The sequence below is a fragment of the Mobula birostris genome, chromosome 24 (genome assembly GCF_030028105.1).
Source record: "Mobula birostris isolate sMobBir1 chromosome 24, sMobBir1.hap1, whole genome shotgun sequence".
In the NCBI taxonomy this organism is placed as follows: Eukaryota; Metazoa; Chordata; class Chondrichthyes; order Myliobatiformes; family Myliobatidae; genus Mobula; species Mobula birostris.
In genome coordinates, this window is record NC_092393.1 from 22,183,016 (window position 1) to 22,208,382 (window position 25,367).

Sequence of the window (25,367 nt, forward strand, 5' to 3'; positions counted from 1 at the left end):
AGAACTGGCTTGAGAAAGAATGCAAAGAGTGGCTGTAGGTGGATCATATTCTGCATGGAGGTTGGTGACCAGTGATGTGCCTCAGGGATCTGTTCTGCGACCCCTACTCTTCGTGATTTTTATAAATGACCTGGATGAGGAAGTGGAGAGATGGGTTAGTAAATTTGCTGTTGACACAAAGGTTGGGGATGTTGTGGATAATGTGGAGGGCTGTCAGAGGTTACAGTAGGATATTGATAGGATGCAAAACTGGGCAGAGAAGTGGTAGATGGAGTTCAACCCAGATCAGTGTGGGGTGGTTCATTTTGGTAGGTCAAATATGATGACAGAATATAGTATTAATGGTAAGACTCTTAGCAGTGTGGAGGATCAGAGGGATCTTGGGGTCCGAGTCCATAGGACACTCAAATCTGCTGTGCAGGTTGATTCTATGGTTAAGAAAGCATATGGTGCATTGGCCTTCATCAATCGTGGGACTGAGTTTAGGAGCTGAGAGGTAATGTTGCAGCTATATAGGACCCTGGTCAGACCTCACTTGGAGTACTGTGCTTAGTTCTATTCGCTTCACTACAGAAAGGATATGGAAACCATAGATAGGGTGAAGAAGAGATTTACAAGGATGTTGCCTGGATTGGGGAGCATGCCTTATGAGAATAGGTTGAGTGAAACTCCGCCTTTTTTCCTTGGAGCGACGGAGGATGAGAGGCGACCTGATAAAGGTGTATAAGATGATGAGAGACATTGATCGTGTGGATAGTCAGAGGCTTTTTCCCAGGGCTGAAATGGCTCACATGAGAGTGCACAGTTTTAAGATGCTTGGAAGTGGGCACAGAGGAGATTTAAGGGGTAAGTTTTTTTTATGCAGAGAGTGGTGAGGGCATGGAATGGGCTGCCAGCGATGGTGGTGGAGGCGGATACGATAGGGTTTTTTAAATGACTCCTGGACAAATACATGGAGCTCAAAAAATTGGAGGGCTATGGGTAACCCTTGGTAACTTCTAAGGTAAGGACATGTTCAGCACAGCTTTGTGAGCCAAAGGGCCTGTATTGTGCTGTAGGTTTTCTATGTTTCTATGTTTCTATGACTGGAAATTGTCCTAGTAAATAAGAAGAGTGACCACACTAACCCTGGTAACTATAGACCAGTAAGCTTAACGTACATCGCAGGCAAGATAATGGAAACAATAATAAAGAATGAAATGGAAAATCAGCTGATAAGAACAGGCATGTTAGCAACAAGTCAGCATGGATTCAGAAAGGAGAAATCATGTTTTACTGATATGCTGGAGTTCTTTGAAGAGACAACTAAAATTTATGATAACAATGGAGTGGCTGATACCATTTACTTGACCTTTCAGAAAGCTTTGACAAGGTACACCATGAGAGGTTAATAATCAGATGACAGGAGGTAGGAATTCAGAGTAAGCTGTGCAAATGGGTACAGAATTGGCTCAAAAACAGAAAATGACGAGTAATGATGAGGGGTTCTGCAGGGATCGGTTTTGAGGGTGCTGCTGTTTTTAATCTACATTAATGATTTGGATAAGCACATAACAAGTAAACTAGAAAAGTTTGCCAACGACATAAAATTAGGGGGACGGGCTGATGAAACTCAGGCAGCTGGATCAATACAGTTCGATCTAACCAAAATCCAGATGTGGGCAGATAAATGGCAGATGAAATTTAATGTAAGTGTAAGTATTACATATAGCATGTAGAACTATTAAATATAAACATACAATTGAGTTAGAAAATGCACTGTATAAGAAGAATTTGGGCATCCTGGTAGACTCATCACTTTTAACATGTAGATAACGCACAGAAACGATTAGGAGGACTAATAGAATGTTGGGCTATATAATGTGCTGAGTGGAGTTCAAGTCAGAAAACATTCTCTTTAAGCTGTATAATGTACTTGTGAGGCCACACCTTGAATACTGTGTGCAATTTTGGTCTCCATATTGTGTGAGGGATGGGAAGGCACTAGAGAGAGTCCAGAGAAGGGTGACTAGACTCATTCCAGGTCTGCAGGGTATGAGCTTGGAAGAAATATTGAAAGAATTAATTCTTTTTAGCCTAGGTTGACATAGAATGGGAGGAGACACGATAGAAGTATTCAAAATTATTGAAGGTGTAAGTAAGGTGGATGCCAGCTGCTACTTCAAGATTAATGCATCATCAAGGACACAGAGCGATAGGTGGAAACTGGTTAAGGAAAGATTTCAGACTAACACCAGGAAGCATTTCTTTACATAGTGAGTTGTGGACACATGGAACAAACTACCTAGTTGTGTAGTTGAGTGTAGTACCTTAGAGACTTACAAATTTAAACTCATTAGTTATTTCAACACACTATGTGAATAGGAATTTGGCCACCTTTGATGGGCCGAATTACCTGTTCTTGTCAGTAACATTCTAATGTCACAAACTAGTCATGTTCTGGTCTCCAAACGTATGTGGTCCATCAGAGAATTGGGATCATGAATAGATATCCTAATTCATAGGATGTAACAAATGGTATTCAACAGGGATCACAATTAAAGCAGAAGTCATTTAGTCTTTTTTTAACTGCACACATTTAGAATATTTTAGAGCCTGAACTATTAACTGCATTTATTAGCAACATAGTTGATACACAGTAGGATAGACATTCAAGCTTTCCAATTAGACAAGAATGACAGACATAGCTATTTACTTTCCAAACTACAGTTTTGTCTTCGTCAGTTTACAAGAATTGAAGCTGATTTTTTTTTTAAGCTAAAGCATCTCTTTTCAAAATTAACTTTTAAATGTTACTGGAGCTTATTTTGTCAATCCATGGAAATTTAAGGTTGCATTTTCCCAGAAATGAATAACAAACCACCAAGAGAATGAGGATTATGATTTTGTTGTATTTGTATGGGTGATTATGCTTAAATTTAAAAGCATTGATCCAAGGCAAATTGCATGGCCCTTATGGTTGCGTTCTCTCAGTCTCTTCACAGCAAGCCATGTTTCGCACTGTCAAATTTTGAGTTGAAGTATGTGATCTATACCTCAAAGAAGCAGATGTTCTGAGGTTTCAAAACAAGCAGTAGCTCTGGGTTTAGTTCTCAAGTAATATTGAAATATGCAAAGAGATGTGCAAATTTACAATCCTTAAAGTGTAACAATAGTGTAATTTCACCGACTATTAATGCAGTGTAGCCAATTTACAGAAAGTGTTTAATTGGGTAGTTACAGCCACCAATTGATTTTTCCACATCAGTCAATAATTAAATTTGTCATTAGTTGACATTGGAAAAATTAATTATTTTAAATTCTAATAATATTTTCTTCAATTAGCGAGCACAAAATTGTCTGGCCTTGATTCTCCCTGCTTCATTTGAAACTCTGCTATTTATCAATTCCTTCTATTAAAGCCATTTACTTTCATGAATCATTTTTATTTCCGTAATAAGTATTCCACTCATGGTCAGGATGTTCAAAAATATATATAGGTCACTAGTATGGTCAGCATGAGACTATCAATCAACTGCAGGCTCTAACAGAACCCCTATAATTTTCAAATTCATCCTTAGCATTAAATACCAATATAAGACCTAAAGTACCAGCCTTGTGTTTTCAAATTTCAACCTTTACACAGACTATACTTTGAACAAAGGCAATCAAAATATCATATTAATTGGTACTAACTATAATAAATGTAGTAAACATGTAATAAATAATATGGAAGAAAATGGTTCCTTTTGGATGAATGCTGGTGGATTTGTTCTGCATTTTCTGTACGCAACCTTTATTGATCACAAATAATGAATTACTGAAGCTAGAACTAATATGGCCAAGAAAGGATGGCAGTTTGTTTTAAGTAACAAGAATTTAATCCTAACCTGTTAAAAGGGTGGCATTAGAGTGGCACAATAAACCATTGCATGATGGGGTCTAATACTCGGTGATGTAATGTGGCATTTATTTCATGATTTCTCTATCTTCTCTTCTTCCTAATGTCCATCACAATTGTTATTCAAACTTTGATGGTGGTGTTGCACTCTAAATAGAGATACATGCTGTATCTCAATAGAGTCAGGAATACATTACAGATAGGTCTTTTAAGAAACAAACTAATTAGGGTTCGGGACTGTCAAATACTCCCACTTCCATCCCACGACACAGGCACCCAAGTAAACCTTAAGAACCATTCCAGAAAATGCCAAGCGAAAGCAACAAATTATCTCCACATGAGAGAACATGCTTAGCTATGTTGGCAGAGGTAAAGAACAGATCATTCAGTGGTGCCCTCAGTGAATACTTAAGCAGTTAATTAACAGGAAATAGTATGAAGTAGACCGAAGCTACTTTGATTAGGTTGGTTCAGTTTGAATATTGGAGCACCATGTAAATTCTTAAAAATCAAGCAGTAGCAAAACAGGAACTGTCTGCATCTGTACAATAGTTTTAGTAATACAGATGACATCTCATAGCCAGGAAGCTGAACTGTTGATATAAGACTAATATTATTTTCCAATATATTGTACTTCCTCATAACATGGATAAGATAAGCAATAAGATATTATCAAATATAGTTGGTAATGGAAGGGATTTAAAGCTATAATGTCCATCTCTGGATATTTACCAAAAGTATTCTCATAACTATCTGGAACCCAAGAAAGAACGGTCTGAACTGAATGAGAGGTATTTGCTATACAAATCTATTTTATTTAAAGCTGACATTTTTCTATGGAATTCTCTACTCATAAGTAATCAATTTAACATTCCTAAACAGTAGCAAGCAACAAGAACCCAGGCACCTCATGCTCTTTGTTGGGAGTGGATTATTACCTAATTTTTCATTATCCAGCACTGGACATTTACTAAAAATGTTCAACCCTTCTATTAGCATAAAGTTTTCCATGTTTATTTTTTCAAAACCCTTCATCATCCTGTTAAGAATTTTGGTTGCTATAGCCTTTCACAAAAGAAATTAAACTTGGATTTTTATATTAAAAATACCAGCTCTTCCAATGTTTTAAACAAACTAAATAGACTAGCTACATATCTTTAAATGAATATGTGATCATTTTCATTCCTTGATTGTAAATGCCAGTTGTAACAGCTGCCCTCTCTTGTCAACAATGACTAAACATATGTTGGAGATTCAAGTGACACATTTCACAGATCCAAAAAATGAATGCACCTGTATTTGCTCCAATCTAATACACGAGACTGAATATTTGCCATTTCATGAGTAGGATATTTATAGGCAGTTTTATTTATCATACCAGTGAACAGTGGTTTTGAAAATATTACCTTAGAGCTGTGAACCTTTGGTGGTCATCATTAATCAAAAGAAAGAAGAAACTGCACATTTTCTGAATGTGTCCTGTAAGGGGGAGCGGAATGCAATGTGGTAAGGCAGACTGAGGGCTAAGTGTTGGGGAATCAAGGAGAAAAAACAGTGAAGGAGTCAGGAATTGGTCAATTGGGGGTTGGAATTTGGATTGTCATGGAGTCTAGGAATTTGGTAAGCAGGAGAGACATGGGCTTAGGAAGATTTGAGGTTAAAGAGGGTCAGAAGAGCCATGGACAAGAGAATCTCAGAGGGTTTCAGAGTCATTGGGAAGTTGTTGGGAGGATTGGTTATGAAGGTGATGTGTCAGAGGGTAAGAAGATTGGTGGGTGAGAGATTTGTACAATGGAGAGGTTCCAAAATAAAGGAATTTGCAAGACTGGGGTCCTGCCATAGAGCAGCACTATTAAAACCTGGTTCTTGCAGGCTGTCCTCAAAACAACGTGCATTAATTTCTCTGGCATCATGGAGGAGGGACATCATTTAATATGCCCCTGATATGGAAATATTGTCAGATCTGTTAAGTGACCATAATTGAAAATTGCCAGTTGAATTCCAAAGTGCTGTAATTTAACTTGGAAACAGTTCCCTCTACACTCCACTTTAGGAACAAAAGAAAAGATTTTGCAATGTATTTTGCTGAGCATGCATAATAAGTGTAAATTTTGGCATTTTTGTGCAATATATTTAAAACATTCTCTTCATAACCCACATTGTATCATTGTATCATTAAATTAAATTGTATCATTGTTCTTGTCTGCTAATTAAAATCTTGCTATTATAGATCAACATAAAATATGTAAATGAATGAATACCCTAACTGTATTTGAGAACCATGAAGTAAATTAATTTAGAAATTTACAGTTTGATTGTTAGTTAATTTGAAATAATTAAAAATATCACCAAATTATACCTCAATAGAATAAATAGTGATAGAGCTAATATGGGAATGGTTGAAATAACTGAAAACTGACACCTCTTTCATCTTTATTTATTGACAAGCCTCACTGATGGACTCAGGGTATTGCCACATGTCTCTACAAGCAACAAAAGGGTTAGGCAGCATCTGTGGAGGGAGATGGAGAGTCGACATTTTAAGTCAAGACTCTTCATTTGGGCACGGATCAGGGCCCTCCACAAGTATTGCTTAGCCCACCAGGTTCCTCCGGCATCTTGTCTGTTGTCTCTTGTGTCTCCATGTTAATATAAGGCAGGAAATAAGTAAAATGGTTATGGTTAGTTAACTCCAAGCTTGAGTGATAAAAGCTTATCATTTATCAAATGATCTCAGACAGCAAAACAGAAAAGACCAGGCCCATTCAACCTAACACACTACATGAGTTCCGGGCTCCAACACCTTCATCGACCCTCATACAATATCATGAAGCCTCATGGAGAAAGCTAAACAGGAGAAAGAGGTGAGAAATTGGGCTCTAATCACCGAAAGTTATCAAGTTTCAGAACAGTGACATGTCACAGCCCTTTTTGACCACCTTACATCTATAAATTGATGTGCTCATAGAAACACATCCAGTTTCATTTTTAACCGCGTACTGGATTTCTGCGCACTTGTAATAAATCCCAAGGTCAATAATTTTTAGCAAACAGAAGTACCTCTTCACATCTAACCTAGTTTTATATTCGGGACACAGAAGCGGGAATAGGGCATTCAGTCTTCTGAGACAGTTAAGACATTCAAAATATTCATGGCTTATCCATATTCTTAATTCAATGATTCTTAAAGCAAACAGCTAACAAAGATGTACCAAACTCTCATTTAATGTTGTTAATTGAGAAAACACCTACAAATCTTTTCTCAGAGAAGGTCTATGTTTACTCAACTGTATTGATTTTTTTAATTCTTCATATATCTATGAATAACTTTGTAAGGTCAAATAACCTGTCCCTTTGGACAACATATGATCCTACTAGAATTTTAAAGGTCATCACTATGCCCCCTTTAACCCATTTGTCTATATATGATGAAGCTGAAACTCTCTAAGTTTCTATTAAGTATCTTTAAGTTAGGTAACCATCCATAAAGTGTCATGAAAATCATTTTCAAGAATTCCATATCTATGCAACTGGATAAAATCAAGGTCCTGTTTGTCAAAGTCCATATTTTATATGTGATCGAACTAGCATCCTACCCTCTTCTACAATTATTTGTGTCTCCTGTGAAGAGCTTTCAGAGACTAATGTATGATAACACAAGAGTTCCTTCCTCATTCACCAGCTTTGAAAAAGCAATGGTACACAACATTTGGCAGTGAACCTGCCACTTGAATTATGCATCTGTATATGGCCCTTGTGGCCATGGGGATCAGGGGGTATGGAGGGAAGGCTGGGGCAGGGTTCTGAGTTGGATGATCAGCCATGATCATAATAAATGGCGGTGCAGGCTTGAAGGGCCGAATGGCCTACTCCTGCACCTATTTTCTATGTTTCTATGTTTCTGTGTATTAAATGCTGTCTGCCAGAACCATTCCTTCATTTTATCCAGTCAAATTGATTCTGTCTAAGGCTATTACATTTTCATATATCTTTGTATCTTTTGCAAACTTCTTCTGATGCCTCCATTTATAAAACAAAAGGACAGAAAACGTTCATTAATTAATGTTGTTACGTTTTGTAACTTCAAAACATTAATTCAAAGGAAGACATGTGAGTCCAAGAATATGGGTCTAACTTCATGTTTACTTTAAGCGAGACATGCCTGTAACACGTGATAGTTTTGAAGACATATGGAATTCATGCATTTGTACATATAACTCATAATGATCTATTTAAATGAACAATTAAGCAATATATTTAAAATGTTACTCAGATAACTCTGAAATATTAAATACACAAAACTCCTCCCTGCTTAGCTATAAAGAAGTCAATAAAGAATGCAACTCAGCTATATACACAGTATATTATATAATACATCTACTATATACAGAGAGTGTGGACACAGCTTAGTTAATTTTAAATTGTCCCATTCAAGCCTAAAGATTCAATCACTGTGGAGGATTTCTTACTCTTGTGGGATGACATCTTTCCTGACAAGGGGGGTCATTCTGCTTGGCAGGTGAGAACTGTGTCTGTGAAACAATCTCAGGCTTTGGGCCCTCCCCTGTGCTGGTTGTAGGAGCTGACTCTGAGAATGCAGGAAGCGGTTCTGACAGCCCTGGAACCTTTTCTTTCCTTTTCAACTTATTGTCATTCTTTTTCTTTTCCATTTTCTTCTTTCTGGCATGTGCATCTTGATCTTGGAAAGGTACATTGAGTTCACTGAAGTATTCTCTTATTAATCCATCTATTGCTCCCTTTATGATCTGATCTCTCCTCTTGGTTTCCTCATTCACAACATCATCTGACAAGTTCTCTGATTTTGTTTGCCATTGACTCCTTTCTTTTTGGCCTTACATTCATTGGGATGAGCTTTGGTTGTTGCATCTACTTTTAAAGGCAGCTTTTTGTCTCCCATTTAAAGTTCATGCAATAATCTTAATGCATGCGGAGTAGATTCTGATTCTTTATACTCACAAAAGTCAAATGCTTGCAACTTTCCTGAAGTTCCATGCACTCTGTTCCAGCTTAAAACCAAGCCAGATTTTATAACTGCCTGATTAACATATCAGAAGCTTCCTCAGATAGAACATAATACACTACAGCACACTACAGGCCCTGTGACCCACAAGGTTGTGCCAACCCTTTAACCTACTCTATGATCAATCTTACCCTTTCCTCCTATATAACCCCTCCATTTTTCTATCGCCATGAGCCTATCTAAAGGTTTGTGAAATGGCCCTAATGTATCCGCCTCTACCACCACTGCTACCAGCTGTATCAGGGCGTGACTGTGGTGCCGAAGTTGAGCTAATGTAAGAAGTGGTAGGAGAACAGAATGGTGTAAATTGAGGTGCTGGGTGCAGATTTTTGGATAACTTTGAGCTCCTGGAGGATAAGATATGACAGACCTGATGGGAGTGGTCAGGACACAGTTTGCTATCATGTTATCTTTCTCTGGATATGTTGCCTACAAAAAGTGTTGAAGTGGGACCACTGCTTTTGTCACATTCACAAATCCTCCAAGCAGCATGGTCCTTCCTTGGTCCAATATGAGATTGGCACCAACACCTGTTTGTATACTGTTGCACAATAGTTCATGGTATTCCACATGGAGACACTTGTGGCATCAACCAGGACCATTCATAATTCACTTTCAGTTGGCTTCATTGGAGGAATGTGACATCCAAATGATGGATGGATCGCCAATCAATTTGTAGTTCTCTCAGCCAATCATGCTTCTACAATGCTTGTGCTCCTGTTTTTAACAAATACAGGCTCAATGTGGCTTGTTGGTTGTTATATTTCACTGTCACGAATGTCATTCCGACAGGAGCTATCTTTTCTCCAGTATCAGTTCTTAGTTAGGTATCTGCAGGCTCAGTTTAGTATCATTGAAATGTCATTAAAACTCATTTTGCAGAATGACTGAAACAACCGAGCCAGAGTTCAATCCCATTTTAATCGACTTCCATTCACTCCTAATGTAAGTCACAGTGCTTGTCTATTGTTAGTTTTTACATTGTATATCTCAAGGCTAGTCATTATTAGATTTTTCATCAACAGCATGCAGATTAGTGCTCTTTTTGAAACTGCAACTTGATTTTTTATCTTTTTCTCTTGTCAGTGCAATCTACTTATATTTGTCTGCTTGACATATTCTTTGTATGTGTCCTACTTTATTGGAATTTCTACAAAATTCGCCTTTCAACCTGCATTGGTCTGGTGTATGTGAGCCCCTGCCACAACAGTAACACAATTTGTACGGCCAGGTTAAAATAAATCCATAAATTAATTTGCGGGTTCAAAAAGAATGAGTACTGGGTGATAATAATCTTTAAAAAGAGGAGCAAAAATGGCTAACTAAATCGGAAAGATTGACAGGTTTGATTACAGAACAGATTGCTGGATGTTATAAACTGAGCAAATTGAACAGCATTTTGAAGCAAACAAAACAGCCAAAGAGAACTGAGTATCAATTTTGCTGAATGCATTGAGTTTAAAACCACTCTGCTTGCTTCAAGGTCTAACTGCTCCAACCAAATCTGCAGAACTGAGCTTTGCTGATATTGTCAAAGTAATGCAGGAACATTTAGAGCTAACACAATTGTTAATTGAAGAACACTTTAGGTTTCATAAGTGGAATCGAAAGGAAGGAATACCATTTCAGCTGAATTGAATGAGCTGCCTCTTTGATTCCTGATTATAACTCAATTGCATTCTTGTCTGTGGTTTCCCTTGAAACAGCAATTTCAACAGTTGTTTTAAATGTGAGTTGTGCTTCAGTTAGGAGCCCTTTTTGAATGTTTTCTTGTAATATTCTACAAAAAAATGTGCCTTTTTGAGTGCAAAATCAACTTTGCAGAGGCAGCTCAGAGCTATGAAAGACCAGTGGTGGGCGAACAAGGCCAAGGAGTTACAAGCCTTCACTGACTGTAATGACTCAAGAAGCTTCTATGAAGCAAACAAGGTTGTGTATGGTCCATCAAAACAAGGCACTTCACAACTCCTGAACAAGGACAGTAACTCCACCTTCACTGAGAAACCAGAGCACATGAAAAGATGGTAAGAACACTTCCACGAGCTGCTGACCAGACCAGGAACCATCACTCATGAAGCACTGGGCAGAGTACACCTTCGACCCATACTGTTCAAGCTAGATGCTCCCCCTACTCTTCATGAGGTCATCAAAGCCATCAGACAGCTAAAACCCAACAAAGCACCAAGGCCTGACGGTATCGCAGCCGAGATCTACCAGTATGGTGGTCACACACTGACATCATGCCTGCACCAGCTGTTCACAAAGTTGTGGGGAGCTGCAGAACTACCACGAGACCTCAAAGGCGCATCAGTCATGACCATCTACAAGAACAAGGGAGACAAGAGAGACTGCAACAATTACCGTGGCACCTCTCTTCTGTCAGTTGCAGGAAAATGCCTCGTGAAGATCATCCTTAGAGGCTTGGTGTCCGACATCAGAGACAACATCCTTCCAGAAAGCCAGTGTGGTTTTCGAACAGGCCGTAGTACAGTGGACATGATCTTTTCGCTGAGGCAACTCTAGGAGAAATGTGTTGAGCAGCAGAAAAGTCTCTATTTCACATTTGTTGATAAAATCAAAGCATTTGACACTGTTGGTAGAGATGGCCTGTGGAAGCTCCTACTAAAATTCGGTTGCCCCTCACGCCTAACAAACAACATCCGTCAGTTCCACGAGGGCATGGAAGGCCGCATCAACATGTGTGGTGAGTTGTCAGACCCATTTTCTATCAGCAACGGCATAAAACAGGGTTGTGTTCTGGCTCCTACTCTGTTTGGACTATTCTTCGCTGCTGTTCTTCAGGATGCCACATCAGACCTGAAGTTAGGGGTCTTTCTATGAATGAGGGCTGATGATGGGCTCCTCAGCCTCGCAAGATTGAGAGCAAAAACAAAAGTCAGAGACATTGTGGTGCATGAGCTACAGTTTGCTGATGACTGTGCACTGGTTGCCCACTCTCTCAAGACTTACAGGAGATCACCAGTCGCTTTGCCAGTGCAGCCAAAAGCTTCGGACTGACAATCAGCCTGAAAAAGATGGAAGTTTTGTACCAACCGGCTCCTGGGTCAAGCTACAAAGAACCAACTGTCCTTATTGATGACACTCGTCTCAATGCTGTCAACAAGTTTTGCTACCTGGACAGCATAATAACATCCTCAGCTTCTTTGGATGTAGAGATTGAGTCAAGAACCAGAAAAGCCTGCTTTGCCTTTGGTCAGCTGAAAGATCAAGTTTGGTCACAAAACATCAGGTTGGCCACCAAGTGCAAGATATACAGGGCCATTGTCATATCAACCTTGTTATACGGATGTGAGACATATCAGAGACACTTATGCCAGCTTGACCAACTGCAGCAGCGTCACCTACATTCTCTGATGAAGATCACCTGGCAAGACAAGGTCTCCAATACCGAGGTCCTCACTCGAGCTGAAATGCCAACAGTTTCAACCTTGGTGATGTCAGGCCAACTGCACTGGGCAGGATATGTTGTCAGAATGCCTGACGGAAGACTGCCCAAGGGCATCTTGTACGGCCAACTGTCCAGTGGTACCCGAAAACGAGAAGGCCAGTGACTATGGTACAAGGATGTTCTGCACAGGAGCCTCAAGAAAGCTAACATTGCCCCATCAACATGGGAGGATCTGGCTCAAGATCGCTCACAGTGGAGGGGCGCCATCAGAAAAGGTGTGGATGCTGCTGAGAACAAGCTCAATGAAGCAACAGAGGGAAGGCACAGGAAATGCCACAACAGAGCTTCTGCCCCTGCTGCCCCTCCAGGCCTCACCTGCAAAGTATGTGGCAAGCAGCGCCTGTCAATGATCGGCCTGTACAGCCACTCCAGGACGCACATATCAAATCCCACTAACAGACTGAAAAGATCCATCATCATCCTATGGGATGGATAGCCAGAGAGTACAAATTGAGTGATTTCTCAGTACATCATTATGTCCATCATTGAACTGAAAATACTCAGCCAACTCCTTCAATTCAACCGCATACACTGAAATGGACTCCCCTTCCTTTTGATTCTGCTTATGAAACCTAAAGCACTCTGCAATCAACAATGGTTTTGGTTCTAAATGTTCCTGCAAAGCTCATTTCTGCAGGTTTGGTTGGAGCAGTTAAAATTGGAAGCAAACTAAATCCATTTAAACCCAATGCACTTAGCAAATTTTGTACACATTTCTCATTGGCTAATTCATTTGCTTCAATATACTGTTCCATTTGCTTAATATATAAAATCAAGTTATCTGCTGTGAAATCAAATGTGTCAATCTTTCCGATGTAGCCAGCCACTTGTGCTTTTTATAAGTAATACTACCAGCAGGCACTCACACTTTCTGAACCCACAAATTCTTCCATTTATTGATTTTTTTTAAATTCAACAGTTTCTGCACATGCCAGACTGTGTATTTTACAAGCATTCCTCGTTGTTTTCATTTCAGTTCAAACGTCTCACTGCACTTCAACAGGTTGATAGCCATCTCAGGCTTATTTTAAATATACCTCATTGTAAATGTTATATCTTGTAACTTCAAAACATTAAACTAATTCAAAGGAAGACCCAGGAGACCGGGAATATGGTTCTAACTTCATGTTTACTTTAAGCAAGGTGCAGCATATCGTGTGGTAGCATGATGGTGTATGCAATCACATATTTATACATATAACCCGTAATGAATTATTTAAATGAACAAGAATGCTTAATCAAACACTATATTTATAATATTACTCAAATATTAAATAGGCAACAAATATTTACTCCTATAGATTAATACAAGGGCTAAGACTATTAGCAAGTACCATCTCCAAGATATTCCTTACCAATATAAAATTGGCCTGCAAGTCCCACAAAACTCAATCTTGTTGCTTTTCATCAGTGAGCTTCATCAGGGAATGCAGAGGCATTTATCATCTAACAATTTTGTTACTTCCTCAAATACCCTCGCAAACATTTTCTAGAGGCCATGCTAAGAGTCTCCAAAAATTTCTTCTCAGCCAAGTTATCAATGGAATGTATTAATCATGATCCTTTCTAGAAAATTCTTTTCAGCCGTGTCAAGCAACTCATCCTTTAATTTCACGAATCTAATTTTAATGACAATTTCCTCAATACTTTCTGACGTCCAAACAATAAATCTATACCACTCGCCTCTATATATGTGAACAGGGATTGCAAAAGCCATTCCCCACTTATTTGTTGGTCTTCGGCTGAATTCCACTAGAGCCAGCAGCACAATCCTCTTTAACAGCCTTAATCCTAGCTAGTAATAACTTAGATTGAAAGATTACATGCAACCTATCTCTGTTTACAATAAATGCAAACAGTTCCCAGTACCTCAGTTCCCAATGCCTCAGACAAACAAAGTTAAAATCCTCGAATTGTGCTTGAAGTATATTTGCACTGTGTAATTTTCAGCAACCTTAAAGAACGGTAAATACTAACAGGAGATTCTATGATTGGATAAATGCACGTATTAAAGGAGCAAAGATTGTGTTGTATGCCACATGGATAACTTTGCTATGATAAACCAACATCCTACAGAAGGACCCCCATCTGCTTATAGGTTTAACTTGAGGCTTGTTCAGAGCTATATATTACTATTATATTTTCCCATTCTTATCAAATTTTCTCAAACCTGCAATTGTTTTTCAACCTTCAATTACATCCCTCCTCCTTTTTATCCTTCTGTGCAACATTACGGATCAATATCTTGTGCAAATATACTGCTTGATTGTTCAAAAAAACCAAACCTCCCTGACATGTGGAGTTATATGCGATATTGGTTGAAGAAAAAAACAATTCTCAGTGTGATACAAAACTTCAAACTCCATGAATTATATAGAAAAGTTCATTAAAAATTTTAAATGTCTGAAAATTTATATGTATTTTATGTTTAAATTAAAATGATTGATTTTTCATTTCTATTATTAAAAAAAAAGCAATATTGCTTGTTGCTGATGTCCCTCCAATATCAGGTGGGTTTTATAGTCTGGCAGTCTGATAGATGTCAATCTCCAAAATGAAGAATTGAAAACCAAAAATATGTTGAACGGAGCTCAAAAGCTAACATTCCCTGTGCTGAGTTGGGTATGCTTCCCTTCAGTCTGGTGTGGCTGGCAGTTAGTTCATCCAATGTCTTGAGTTATGGACATGGCTTTTCACAGGTCAATGATTCTACAGAACCTGCTTAATCCAATTATAAAAAGCTATATTTACTCGTTACAAAATCAAACACCTAACTGAATAAAAACTAAATAATAAAACACATAAGGATAACACACTGTCATCTCAAAATAACTGATTGGCGCAGGGAATGGTTAGACAGGAATAAAGTGGGGAAAAAAATGAAAACCGAAAGAGTCAGTGGAACCACTGACGGAGAGCAAGGCGCTTTAGATGTACAGTTCTCACCACTGTGATTAAATGTCCTCATTTAATGCTTTGCGCCTTTCTATCTTTATAAATTCCTTGCAACCAAAAAAAAAAGCCTGTCCCTAACCCACTCTGAAGTTTCAGCGTTTGCTGTCTTTGTGGGATTATTTTGGGAGCTGCGGATTGGCCGGTCAGCATATCTGCTGCATGTCCCAAATGAAACAGATGAAGTATATAAAAAGGTTCTGAATCTCCAGTTCTTGCTTCAAGAAAGAAACGATGTGTGATGATGGGTAATCTGTGCTCAGAGTTAGTCAACTATCATGCACTGCAGCTATGTCTTACTTAAAAGATATCTGATTTTTAACTTTTGCCATTTCTGATGAGAGGTTATGAACCTGAAATTCTGAAGTTCTAATTTATTTTCTCTTCATATGTGCTGCCTAACTTGCTGAGTATTTTCAACATTTTTTCCTTCTTATCTCTAAATAAAAGGGGCTCTGGGAGAAACTCAGATACAACAAAGCATTGGGACCAGATTGTGTGAACCCCAAGGTCCTGAAGACGTGTGCTGAGCAGCCATGTGGAGTTCTCCAGTGCACTTCCAGTCTGAGTTAGAGCTTGGAAAGGGTACTGACTGTGTGGTCCCAGTACTCAAGAAGGGCCAAGCAAAAGTCTTGAATGGCTACCGTCCAGTGGCTCTGACCTCACACATCATGAAGACCCGAGAGAGGCTGGTCCTGGCTCACCTCTGACCCCTGGTTAGATCAGCCCTCGATCCCCTGCGGTTTGCCAACCAGGGACATATTGGAGTCGAGAATGCTGTCACTGACCTGCTGAATAGTCTACTACCATTCGGTTAAGCAGGGAAGCACTGTAAGGATCATGCTTTTTGATTTCTCAGGTGCCTTCAATACCATACAGCCTCATTAATGGGGGAGAAGCTCCATTCAATGCAGATTAGCACTTCCATTGTATCCTGGATAATGGACTACCTACAGGCAGACCACAGTTAGTGCAGCTTCAGAGCTGTATGTCAGAAATGACTATAAGCAGCACTGGGACCCCACAGGGGACTGTATTGGCTCCATTCTTGTTTACTCTGTATACCCAGACTTTAGACACAACACTGAGTCATGTCATCTGCAGAAATTCTCTGATGACTCAGCAATAGCTGTGTGTATAAAGGGGGGAGAGAAGGATGAATACAGGGCCCTGGTGGAGGACTTTGTCAAATGGTGCAAGCTGAATCACCTGCAGCTCAACATCAGTAAGACAAAGGGGATGGTGATGGACTTTAGGAAGGCTAAGCCTGCACTGCTCCCTATTACTATTGATGATGAGGATGCGAATGTGGTGAGGATCTACAAGTACCTGAGGGTGCACCTGAATGACAGACTTGAGTGGAGTGCCAACACAGAGGCTGTGTAAAAAATGGGCCAGAGTCACCTCTACTCTTTGAGGAGACTGAGGTCCTTTGGAGTATGTAGGCCTCTCCTTCACATGTTCTACCAGTCTGTTGTCGCCAGTCCAATCTTCTATTTGGTGATGTGCTGGGGCAATAGAATAAGACAACTGCACTGCTCCACAGAGCAAAGTAATTCTTACCCTTGGCTATTAGGTTCTATAATGAGTCAACTTATAGCTGAGGAAGTGATGATCCCTTCCTGTTAGACTGTTTGAGGTGACTTATTTTTTATTGTTTCTTACTTCTCTTTTAATATTTGTATATCTGTGCACTAGTAATGCTACTGTGACACTGTAATTTCCTCTGGGATCAATAAAGATCTATCTAAATATGCATTTTCCCACAGACCTCATTAAGTAAGTTTTCCTTTGCACCTGTGTATGCATGAACTTATGCACATGACAATAAACTGGACCTTGAATTAGTGGCTTTGAACAGAATGACTTTTTGAATTCTCTTTTCTTGGCACAGAGCATTTTTGCACTTATAGTTTCCCAACTGAGGCTCTGACAAATTAACAGACATTGGGAATGGAACTGCAACTGTAGAGAGCTTCATAACTTAGCACAGTTACAGAAGTTGGACACGTGGCCAAGTGGTTAAGGCGTTCGTCTAGTGATCTGAAGGTCACTAGTTTGAGCCTCAGCTGTGGCAGCGTGTTTGTGTCCTTGAGCAAGGCACTTAACCACACATTGCTCTAGTCTGTGCGAGGAGTGGTGCCCCACACAGACTTCTAATCTGTGCCTTGTAAGGCATGAAAATTCCCGACGCAGGCCTTTCATGGTCTGAGTCGACGTTCCCTCCCCGCCATAAATTGAGTTACAGTCTTCCACAATTATTCTGTACCATATAAAACTGATCTTTTCACCAGTTCTTTAGTGCCAAGTATCTATGCTTAAGTGTGACCTGCCAGTCACCTGTGCTAGAATATTGGCCTGGCTAATTGATGGTTAAAGGGTTGATAACTCTGAATAGAGAGTGTATTTTCTAGATGTTTCAGGCATTGGAATGACTTAGCAGTACTACTTCACAGAGCAGAGGCTCGATCAGGTTCCTTTGCTGGAAGCTCAAAGGATAGTATGCTGCGTGGGGGTGACAGGAAACCCGAAGTTGATTAGCATGCGGATTTATTGATTTGGTTTGTACATTTACGTATTGGGCAATTTGTTCTAATTTTAATTATCTGATTACTTCACTCAACTCATATTCCACTTTGAGACTAACAATCCAGTCCACAGGGATCTTTAATAATTTCAGTGACCTTTACTCATTAAATTATTACTGCGCTTCATTCAGTCGCTGCTTATCAATGTTCCCAACATCATTTTAATCTGTTGAATTTGCCATTATTCTGTAAATTAGATTTTCACATCAGAATCTACCAAAATCAATAATTATACAATCATACAACTGATATTAAAAGGTCTTTACCACATCAAAAATATAAAATTATTTGTCAAGCCTGCCATATGCATTTTGATCAGCATGATTCTTTGCATTAGAATTGACAAGTGTATAGAAATACACATATTCTGAGGGTTAGTTAGTTGGTAGCTACACAGCATTGATCTGAAATGTTAACTATTTCTTTTTATGGATGTTGCCTGATTTACTGAGCACCACTTCCCACTCCCCACCAATATTTTAGTGCACCTGCAGATGACATATAAATGGGAGGTATTAGAGGTGAGGAAAGTTGTTAGCAGGAAATAATGCAATAAATTTTCGGGCAACGAGGTATGAGAATGAACAGAGACACCTCCGGATGCAAGCCCACCATTTCCTAAAAATGGTAACACAGAACAATAGGGTGGTGAAGAAAGCATAAGGAATGTGTGCGGCCATAGACCAGAGCATAGAGTATAACAGTTGCGATGCTATGAACACTTCTGAGTCCAAAAATGAAGGTTTGAGTGTACTTCTAATCACCAAACAATAGAACAAATGTGGTTGTGCTGGAGAGAGTGCAGAGAAGGTTTGCAGAATGTTGCCTGAATCAGAGGACGATAGCAATGTGGAGAGATTGGACAGACTGGGATTGTTTTCCCTGGAATTTAGAAGGCTCAGATGACTGGACAGAAAGGTATAAGATTATGAGAGGCATAGATAGATGGGATAGTCAGAATCTTTCCTTCTCATGATAAGAGCATCAAAAAGAAGAGTGCATTGCCTTATTGAGAGAATGGAGTTTTAAAGGGGATCTGAGGAATATGTTTCATGATACAGAAAGCGGTCAGTATCTCAAACAGGGTGCCAGCAGAGCTAGTGACAGTATTCGTGTTGTTAAACAAAAAAGATCGATATGATCATGGCGGATCAAATTGCCCATTTCTGTGCTTTATGACTGCTGTCTGCCTCGAACTGAACAAACATTTTCTTAATCATTGAAGCTATGTGCACTACACTGACAGCGAACCAATGCAGTTTTCATTATATATTGCATTCAGTAACAATAGTTCACACTGTTAGAATTTTATGCATCCATTTTACACCACACTGGCAGTATACAATGCTCATTAAAGCTTCACTTGAAGTTATTTTAGTAATTTGCATGCTTTGTGCATTGTACACCATATCAACAACTTGCCGGATTTGCAATGCTTTAGGTATTGTAGACCATTTTGACCTTGGACCAGAAAACCAAATGCTTACTGACTATGTACTATGAATCTTAGTACTTCGGATATTGTTTATCAATCTAATAGTTTGCAATGATTCTTTGGGCACTTTATACTTCTCTATGTATGAATCAATTTTCCAAACATTGAGTTACTTGTTACACTGAAAGTAAATCAAGATTCCTACAATTTCTGAAATCATGCATTGCCTTGACAGTAGATCAAAAATGTGAGTCCTTTTGCAATGGCATTCTAGAGCCTACTAAATGTTCTGATCTTTTATAGCATTGTACAGAGCACTAAAGAGTATATTAGGACAATCCATGCATTGAATGTTGTATACTATGCTGTCAACAAACATGGATTTCCAATGCACTGGACACTACCGCATACTGCACTGACTGCACAGTATGATTTCCAATGGCTTAGGCGCCATACCTATACTGGCAGCATACTTGGTTATGTTATACATCTATCATTTAGATAATACAGAAGAAGGATGAGTGGTTCAATTTCGAAATTAATTTTATATACAATAAAGTAGAACTTCATAATTTAAGACTTTCACACCTCACACACCATTTTTTTCTAATTTATTTTAAAAATACTCACTTATCTCCTTACAGAAAATCTACCAGACATGCATAGAAATAAGAAGCTCTTGAAGTAATTTATTAAGTATGGCTTTTAATTGAAAATATTTTGAATTTAACTGAAAAATCTAGCATCCATGCTTAAAGATTATTGAGTCAATGCTACCATTGACAACATTCCTAGAACTGATAAATTGACATATTATTTTTAAATATCATCTTTAATAAATAAAGCCCTTACACACATATGAATACGCTTTGCAGGAATTCATTGAAAACCTGAGGCGATGCCTACTGTTTTGTGAGATGGTTGGTTGCTGCAATATCCATTTAATTCATTTTTGCCCCACACTTTGGTTATGCAAAATACTTACAATCCACTGGTACAAAGATGTTGTCTTCTTACATGCAAATCAAGGAATGGCTGATGGTAAGATATAAAGCATTAATGAAAGCAAGAATACAAGAGATTCTGCAGATGTTGGAAATCTTGAGCAACATTCTGGAGGAACTCAGCAAAGTCGGGCAGTATCTACAGAGGAGTTGAAAGTGTCCACTTTAAGGGTCTCTACACAAAGCTTTGACTGTTTATTCTTCTCCATAGATGCTCCTTGATTTGCTGATTTCCTTCAGAATTTTGTGCATTGCTCAATGAAACCAACAGTCTTTAATCGTGCCATAACTCAGAGAGCAAAACTCAAACACATTGTAATTGTAACATAATTCTATGATGCAATTACCGCTTCATATCTCTGCTAGCATACTCCATTCACTATGAAAATACAAGATTATTACAGCTGGTGTCATTTGACTTCTCACACTTTCTCCATCTTCAGCTGCTGATGTGTGAAGTTTGCGAATGTTGGAAAAATAAATGGAAGAATGGCAATCAGCCCAGAGATAATGATGATGTGATTAATAGTTATACAACAACTCTTAGTTTTGAGCCAGAGCTTGTGAAGTGTGTCATTACACATAGCAGCCATAAGTTATTCTTCTGCCAGCGCCTTGCAAAAAAAAAAAATAGTTTTTGAGTGTGCTTGATTGAGCAGGTTTCTGTTATTTTGATGTCAGTTAAATGGGAAGAGGAGTATCAGATTTTGTTTTCCTGCATTGAAAATATTGAACCATAAGGTTGTCCAATATACTGCTTGTAGCTTTGTAAAGGGCTCAAGATAAGCTTAGAGTAGTACACAGTCCATGTAGTGATTCAATATACCAAAGGCAAGCACACATCTCTGCCCAATGTGCTCAGTAGATTTAACAAAGGTGCACATCTGATATCATCAATGACAATGTGGTAATGTGGAATTAATTCCACAGTACAAGCAGATATTTGTGCAGTAAGTTTTATATCAGAAAATGGGCAGATGAAATTAAAAGCAATGCAAAAGAAATAAAGGTCCCTTTACGCAATAACTGTACACTGTTCAATGTACAGGATGTTCTCTGATACTGTATAATTTGAAAGATAGAAAACCAAAAAATGTATTGTTATTTTACATAGAAAATCTCCATCAGGAGTAATAATAATAGACATATTATTCCCTGCACAGTTTCATGTTGCTTTCTAAAGGAATAATTCTCTTTTGTAACTGAGAAGAAATTACAAAAATATAGAAAAAAATCTATCACTTTGAAAGTGGATGCTGATGATCCCAAACTTTACCTTTAGTTTTGGGCTTTAACCGTCACCCATGATTATAAGCAATAAGATTTGCCTGCACAGCTGATAATTTAGGTAATATGCCAAGAGTCAACACAAGACAGTGTCTGTCCTTTTTTTTCTGAATGTTACTTAATTTTCACATAGAACTAAGCATTATGCTGCAGTGCTTTTACAAATGCCCATTTCCAGACCTTACCACTTTTTAATGGCAGAGATAATTTAAATCTAAGGTTTATTCTAAATAAGCTTCATTTATATAACGAGATCCCAATAAGTTAATATATTCTACCATACTCAGTAACATACTACAGACCCAATTTACTGGCTATATACTACAAAACCAATTTCAAACTGGATCTGTTGACAAGTGAATTGAAAAAAAATCACTTGGTCACCTTTTTAACAATATTTCAAATAATTTTTAAAATTCTTCTCCCAGCACTTTAAAGTAAATTGGTGGATACCTTGTTTGATTGTAGTGCAGAATTTTGATTTTTTGCGCTGTGCCTCTTCAATTTGAGTTAGAAAACTTGTTATCTGTAACCCACCGCTCCAAAATCTAAATTCGTTCCAAGAGGTCTCTCAAACTTTGTCTCACTTGAGGTAATTTTATTATTCCATATCAATATCTAGGCTGAGAGATGATATTCCAGACTTTTCCTGAGGTCATCACCCATATTCCTGTTGCATTCTTTGTCAGGTTTATGCTTTATTTTCCTCTATATTAATGACATTAACACATCTCCGTGATAAGCTTGTAATGATGGCGATTTTCCTTTGAGAATCTTTGACGAAGAAGTTATAATGAAGAACTACTTGGAATTTGTGGACATTTGGAAGACACAACACACACACACACACACACACACACACACACACACACACACATATTCTCAATCAAAAGCCAAAAGCGTGATCTTACCTAGACACGTTCATTTCACGAGGAGGTCGGGTCGCTTTATCGTATGCAACTTTGGCAAAAACACCAGCAATAATTACAAAGGCGACTACCCCGCAGCTGATGTACACCGTGCTGTTGGTCTTGTCCTTGCTGGGATCGTACACGTTCTCCAGTTCGTCCCGATCTGGGTCGGTGGTGACTTGGATTTCCACTTTGGGTGTCACGTAGTTTTTGCAGCTGTTTTGCTCCAGGCGGTAGTTTTTGTCTTGGCAGCAGTAGCGCATGTAGCAGGTTCCGCAGCAGTAATTGTAGGAAGTCCTGTTGCATTCGAAATCGGGGTCCCACTGACCCGCCACGTCGTAATGACCCCGGCATTTCTCGGAGTGCTGCAGTACCAAAGGCTTCATCCTGTTGATCTGGAGAACCGGCACCACCACGGTGGTGTTGATCTGTTGCACCTTGGAAGTGTAGCCCCCTTGACGCCGGGGAGAGGCCAGCGTCCTGTTGTTGCGGGTCCTCCCTGTGCAGAGCAGCAAGTTCAGTGGGTCCATGTAGACGAGGAAGAGAAGCAGGTGCTGCATCGCCTTGCTGCTGTCTTCGCGGTCCTCTCTCCAGCGATCTCTCCCCGAGCACAAACTAGCTCCTCCTGCCCTGCTTCCCGATCCCGCCGCTAACGATCAGCTCCCACATGCTCGTGACCCATGAGCTCGCCAGAAGCATCTCTTTCAATCCGCCGAGGAAACAAACGGCTTGAGGTATCTATTTTAATAGATATACACAGTATAAATCAAACAGGAGCGCTCTCCACTGCGGCAAACTGGGTAATCTCTACCCACAGAGGAGAAGAAAACAAAAAAAAGTCTTATTTTTAATAAAGAGAATCAGGATGGGCTTGTACTAAATCCCAGTACCCGACCGCAGTCGAAAATTCCTTCGGTTCCACCAAGATGTGGAAGTTTTCGAGAGCATTTTTTTCTGTCTCTCTCAGAACATCAGATCTTGGGAGAGATATGATCTGTTTCCACTAACCCGGGTTGGTACTATTGATATATAGGAGCAAGGCTGTGGGTTAGGGGTGGCGGGGAGTGGGAGGGGTTCAGAAGGGGGGCAGCAATAAGATCTTTTTTATGCCTCGTACAGCAGTGTCTGATGGAGAGAGATCGCTATCTACATACTAAATATCACAAAAACGGCGCGGCGCACCCAAGCCTCGCAGGAGAGCATGCATTACATACTAGCAAAATACCGTTTCTCTGAGACGAGGACCAGCAAACAGAACAGTAACAACTGCTCCGGATCATTTAAAGAGGGGAGACGAGAACCCGTTTATTTGATTTACATCCCCGCTGGCTGAGCGAGTACTGGGCTGCGCTGGGATCTGCCGCGAATTGGTATTAAGTGCAGCGGCGAATACTCTTGTAATTAAATAAAAATGCCAACACTTACCGCGGTGCGCGGTTCGCTCCGGTCGCTCCTGATGGTACTCACGTTGGCACCGAGATGAGAAAACGAGAGAGAGAGAGAGAGAGAGAGAGAGAGAGAAAGAGAGAGAGAGAGAGAGAGAGAGAGTGAAGCTGAGCGCCGATCCCACTCCGCCTCCTCCACCACCACCACCCCAGCAGTCCAACCCACGCACTACTCCCCCCAATCAACCAACGTCACTGCATCAGACCCTGCCTTCTACTTAAAGATCATTTCCAAAAACAGAGGGGAAGATTCAGGGAGCGAGAGAGAGAGGAAAAAAAACAACTGCTGAACGCATCTGGAATGCCGTCCCCCCAGTATATCTGCCACATGCGGAGATATATGTGGAGGCTGGCACAGCCGGTTATTCAGAATGGGTACTTCTGGAGCTGGCGTTGAGTTTAAGCGCCTGTTTGCATCTAATCAATAACTAAACAAGCTTAAATCGATCCTTGGTCGATCAAGCTCTTATCTAATGAAGTCTCTGTCTGGTGAGGAACTGGTCGGGGCTAATGGAACACTTTGTAAAGAGGCCACGTTCTCATCTGACAGTATCCAATCCCCAAAGCAAAACTTTATTACAGGGATTTGGAATTGATGTTGAACTATTAGAAACTGAAGCAAATAATTAAAGCTGTCTATCAACTTCATTCATGGGCTTGAATTTTGGCTTCTCGCCATAAGTCTGAGAAAGTGGATTCGTTATCAACCTGAGGAGATGGGTGAGCGAACTCTACTTGAGAATTGGGGCAGTGGGGGTTTCAGAAATTTCCCAATGCACACATCCACATTAGCGTGAAGCTCAAAGAACGTTTTCAAAACCCATTGGCAATTTTGGGAGAATGAAAGCAAACATCAGATTGCAGGGTACGTGGCGATCACGTATTAACCAGTGATACACTCTGGTTAACGTATTTATATTGCAAGTCATGTCCCTTTTTCTTCCTTGCATATTAAATAAGCCAAGTAACTCGTGGGCAAAGGGGATCAAACCGCACAGAACCTTCTTGCCATCTCACTGCAAAAGCTTATTGGACCCAATTCTTCAGCCGATCGCCTCTGCGATAGCAGTTGACAAATACTAGATCGCAGCTAGTCACGGTTAGGTTTGGCAAGGAGTCACTCATCTCCTGCAGCTGTTGGAGCGAGCAATTCTATTCCTTGCAACTTGACGAGTGAGTGTATATCTTAGCTACTAAGCATTCTAAATGATGACCGTGTTTTCGGCAAGGTAGAACGGGGAGGGGGGGAGGGGAAGGAGGAGGAATTGTTGAGATCGCTATTTCTAGCAACATGGTAAAATATCAATGGAAAATGTAAATACAGAGAAGCCGGTAAAGATAGCAGGCATCAGGGG

At 39.6% G+C, this 25,367-nt stretch overlaps 1 protein-coding gene across 1 annotated transcript in view; it reads right to left on the reverse strand.

Moving 5' to 3' along the window:
- LOC140187141 (protein shisa-6-like) overlaps window positions 1-24,030 on the reverse strand; it is a 559,403-nt gene extending 535,373 nt beyond the window's left edge. The window contains exons 1-2 of the mRNA XM_072242125.1: window positions 23,993-24,030; window positions 22,568-23,305 (exon numbers count right to left, since the gene is read on the reverse strand). Of these exons, the coding sequence (XP_072098226.1) occupies window positions 22,568-23,127 (560 nt within the window). The 5' untranslated portion in view covers window positions 23,128-23,305; window positions 23,993-24,030. The remainder of the gene's footprint in view (window positions 1-22,567; window positions 23,306-23,992) is intronic.
- Between the last annotated feature and the right edge of the window lie 1,337 nt (window positions 24,031-25,367).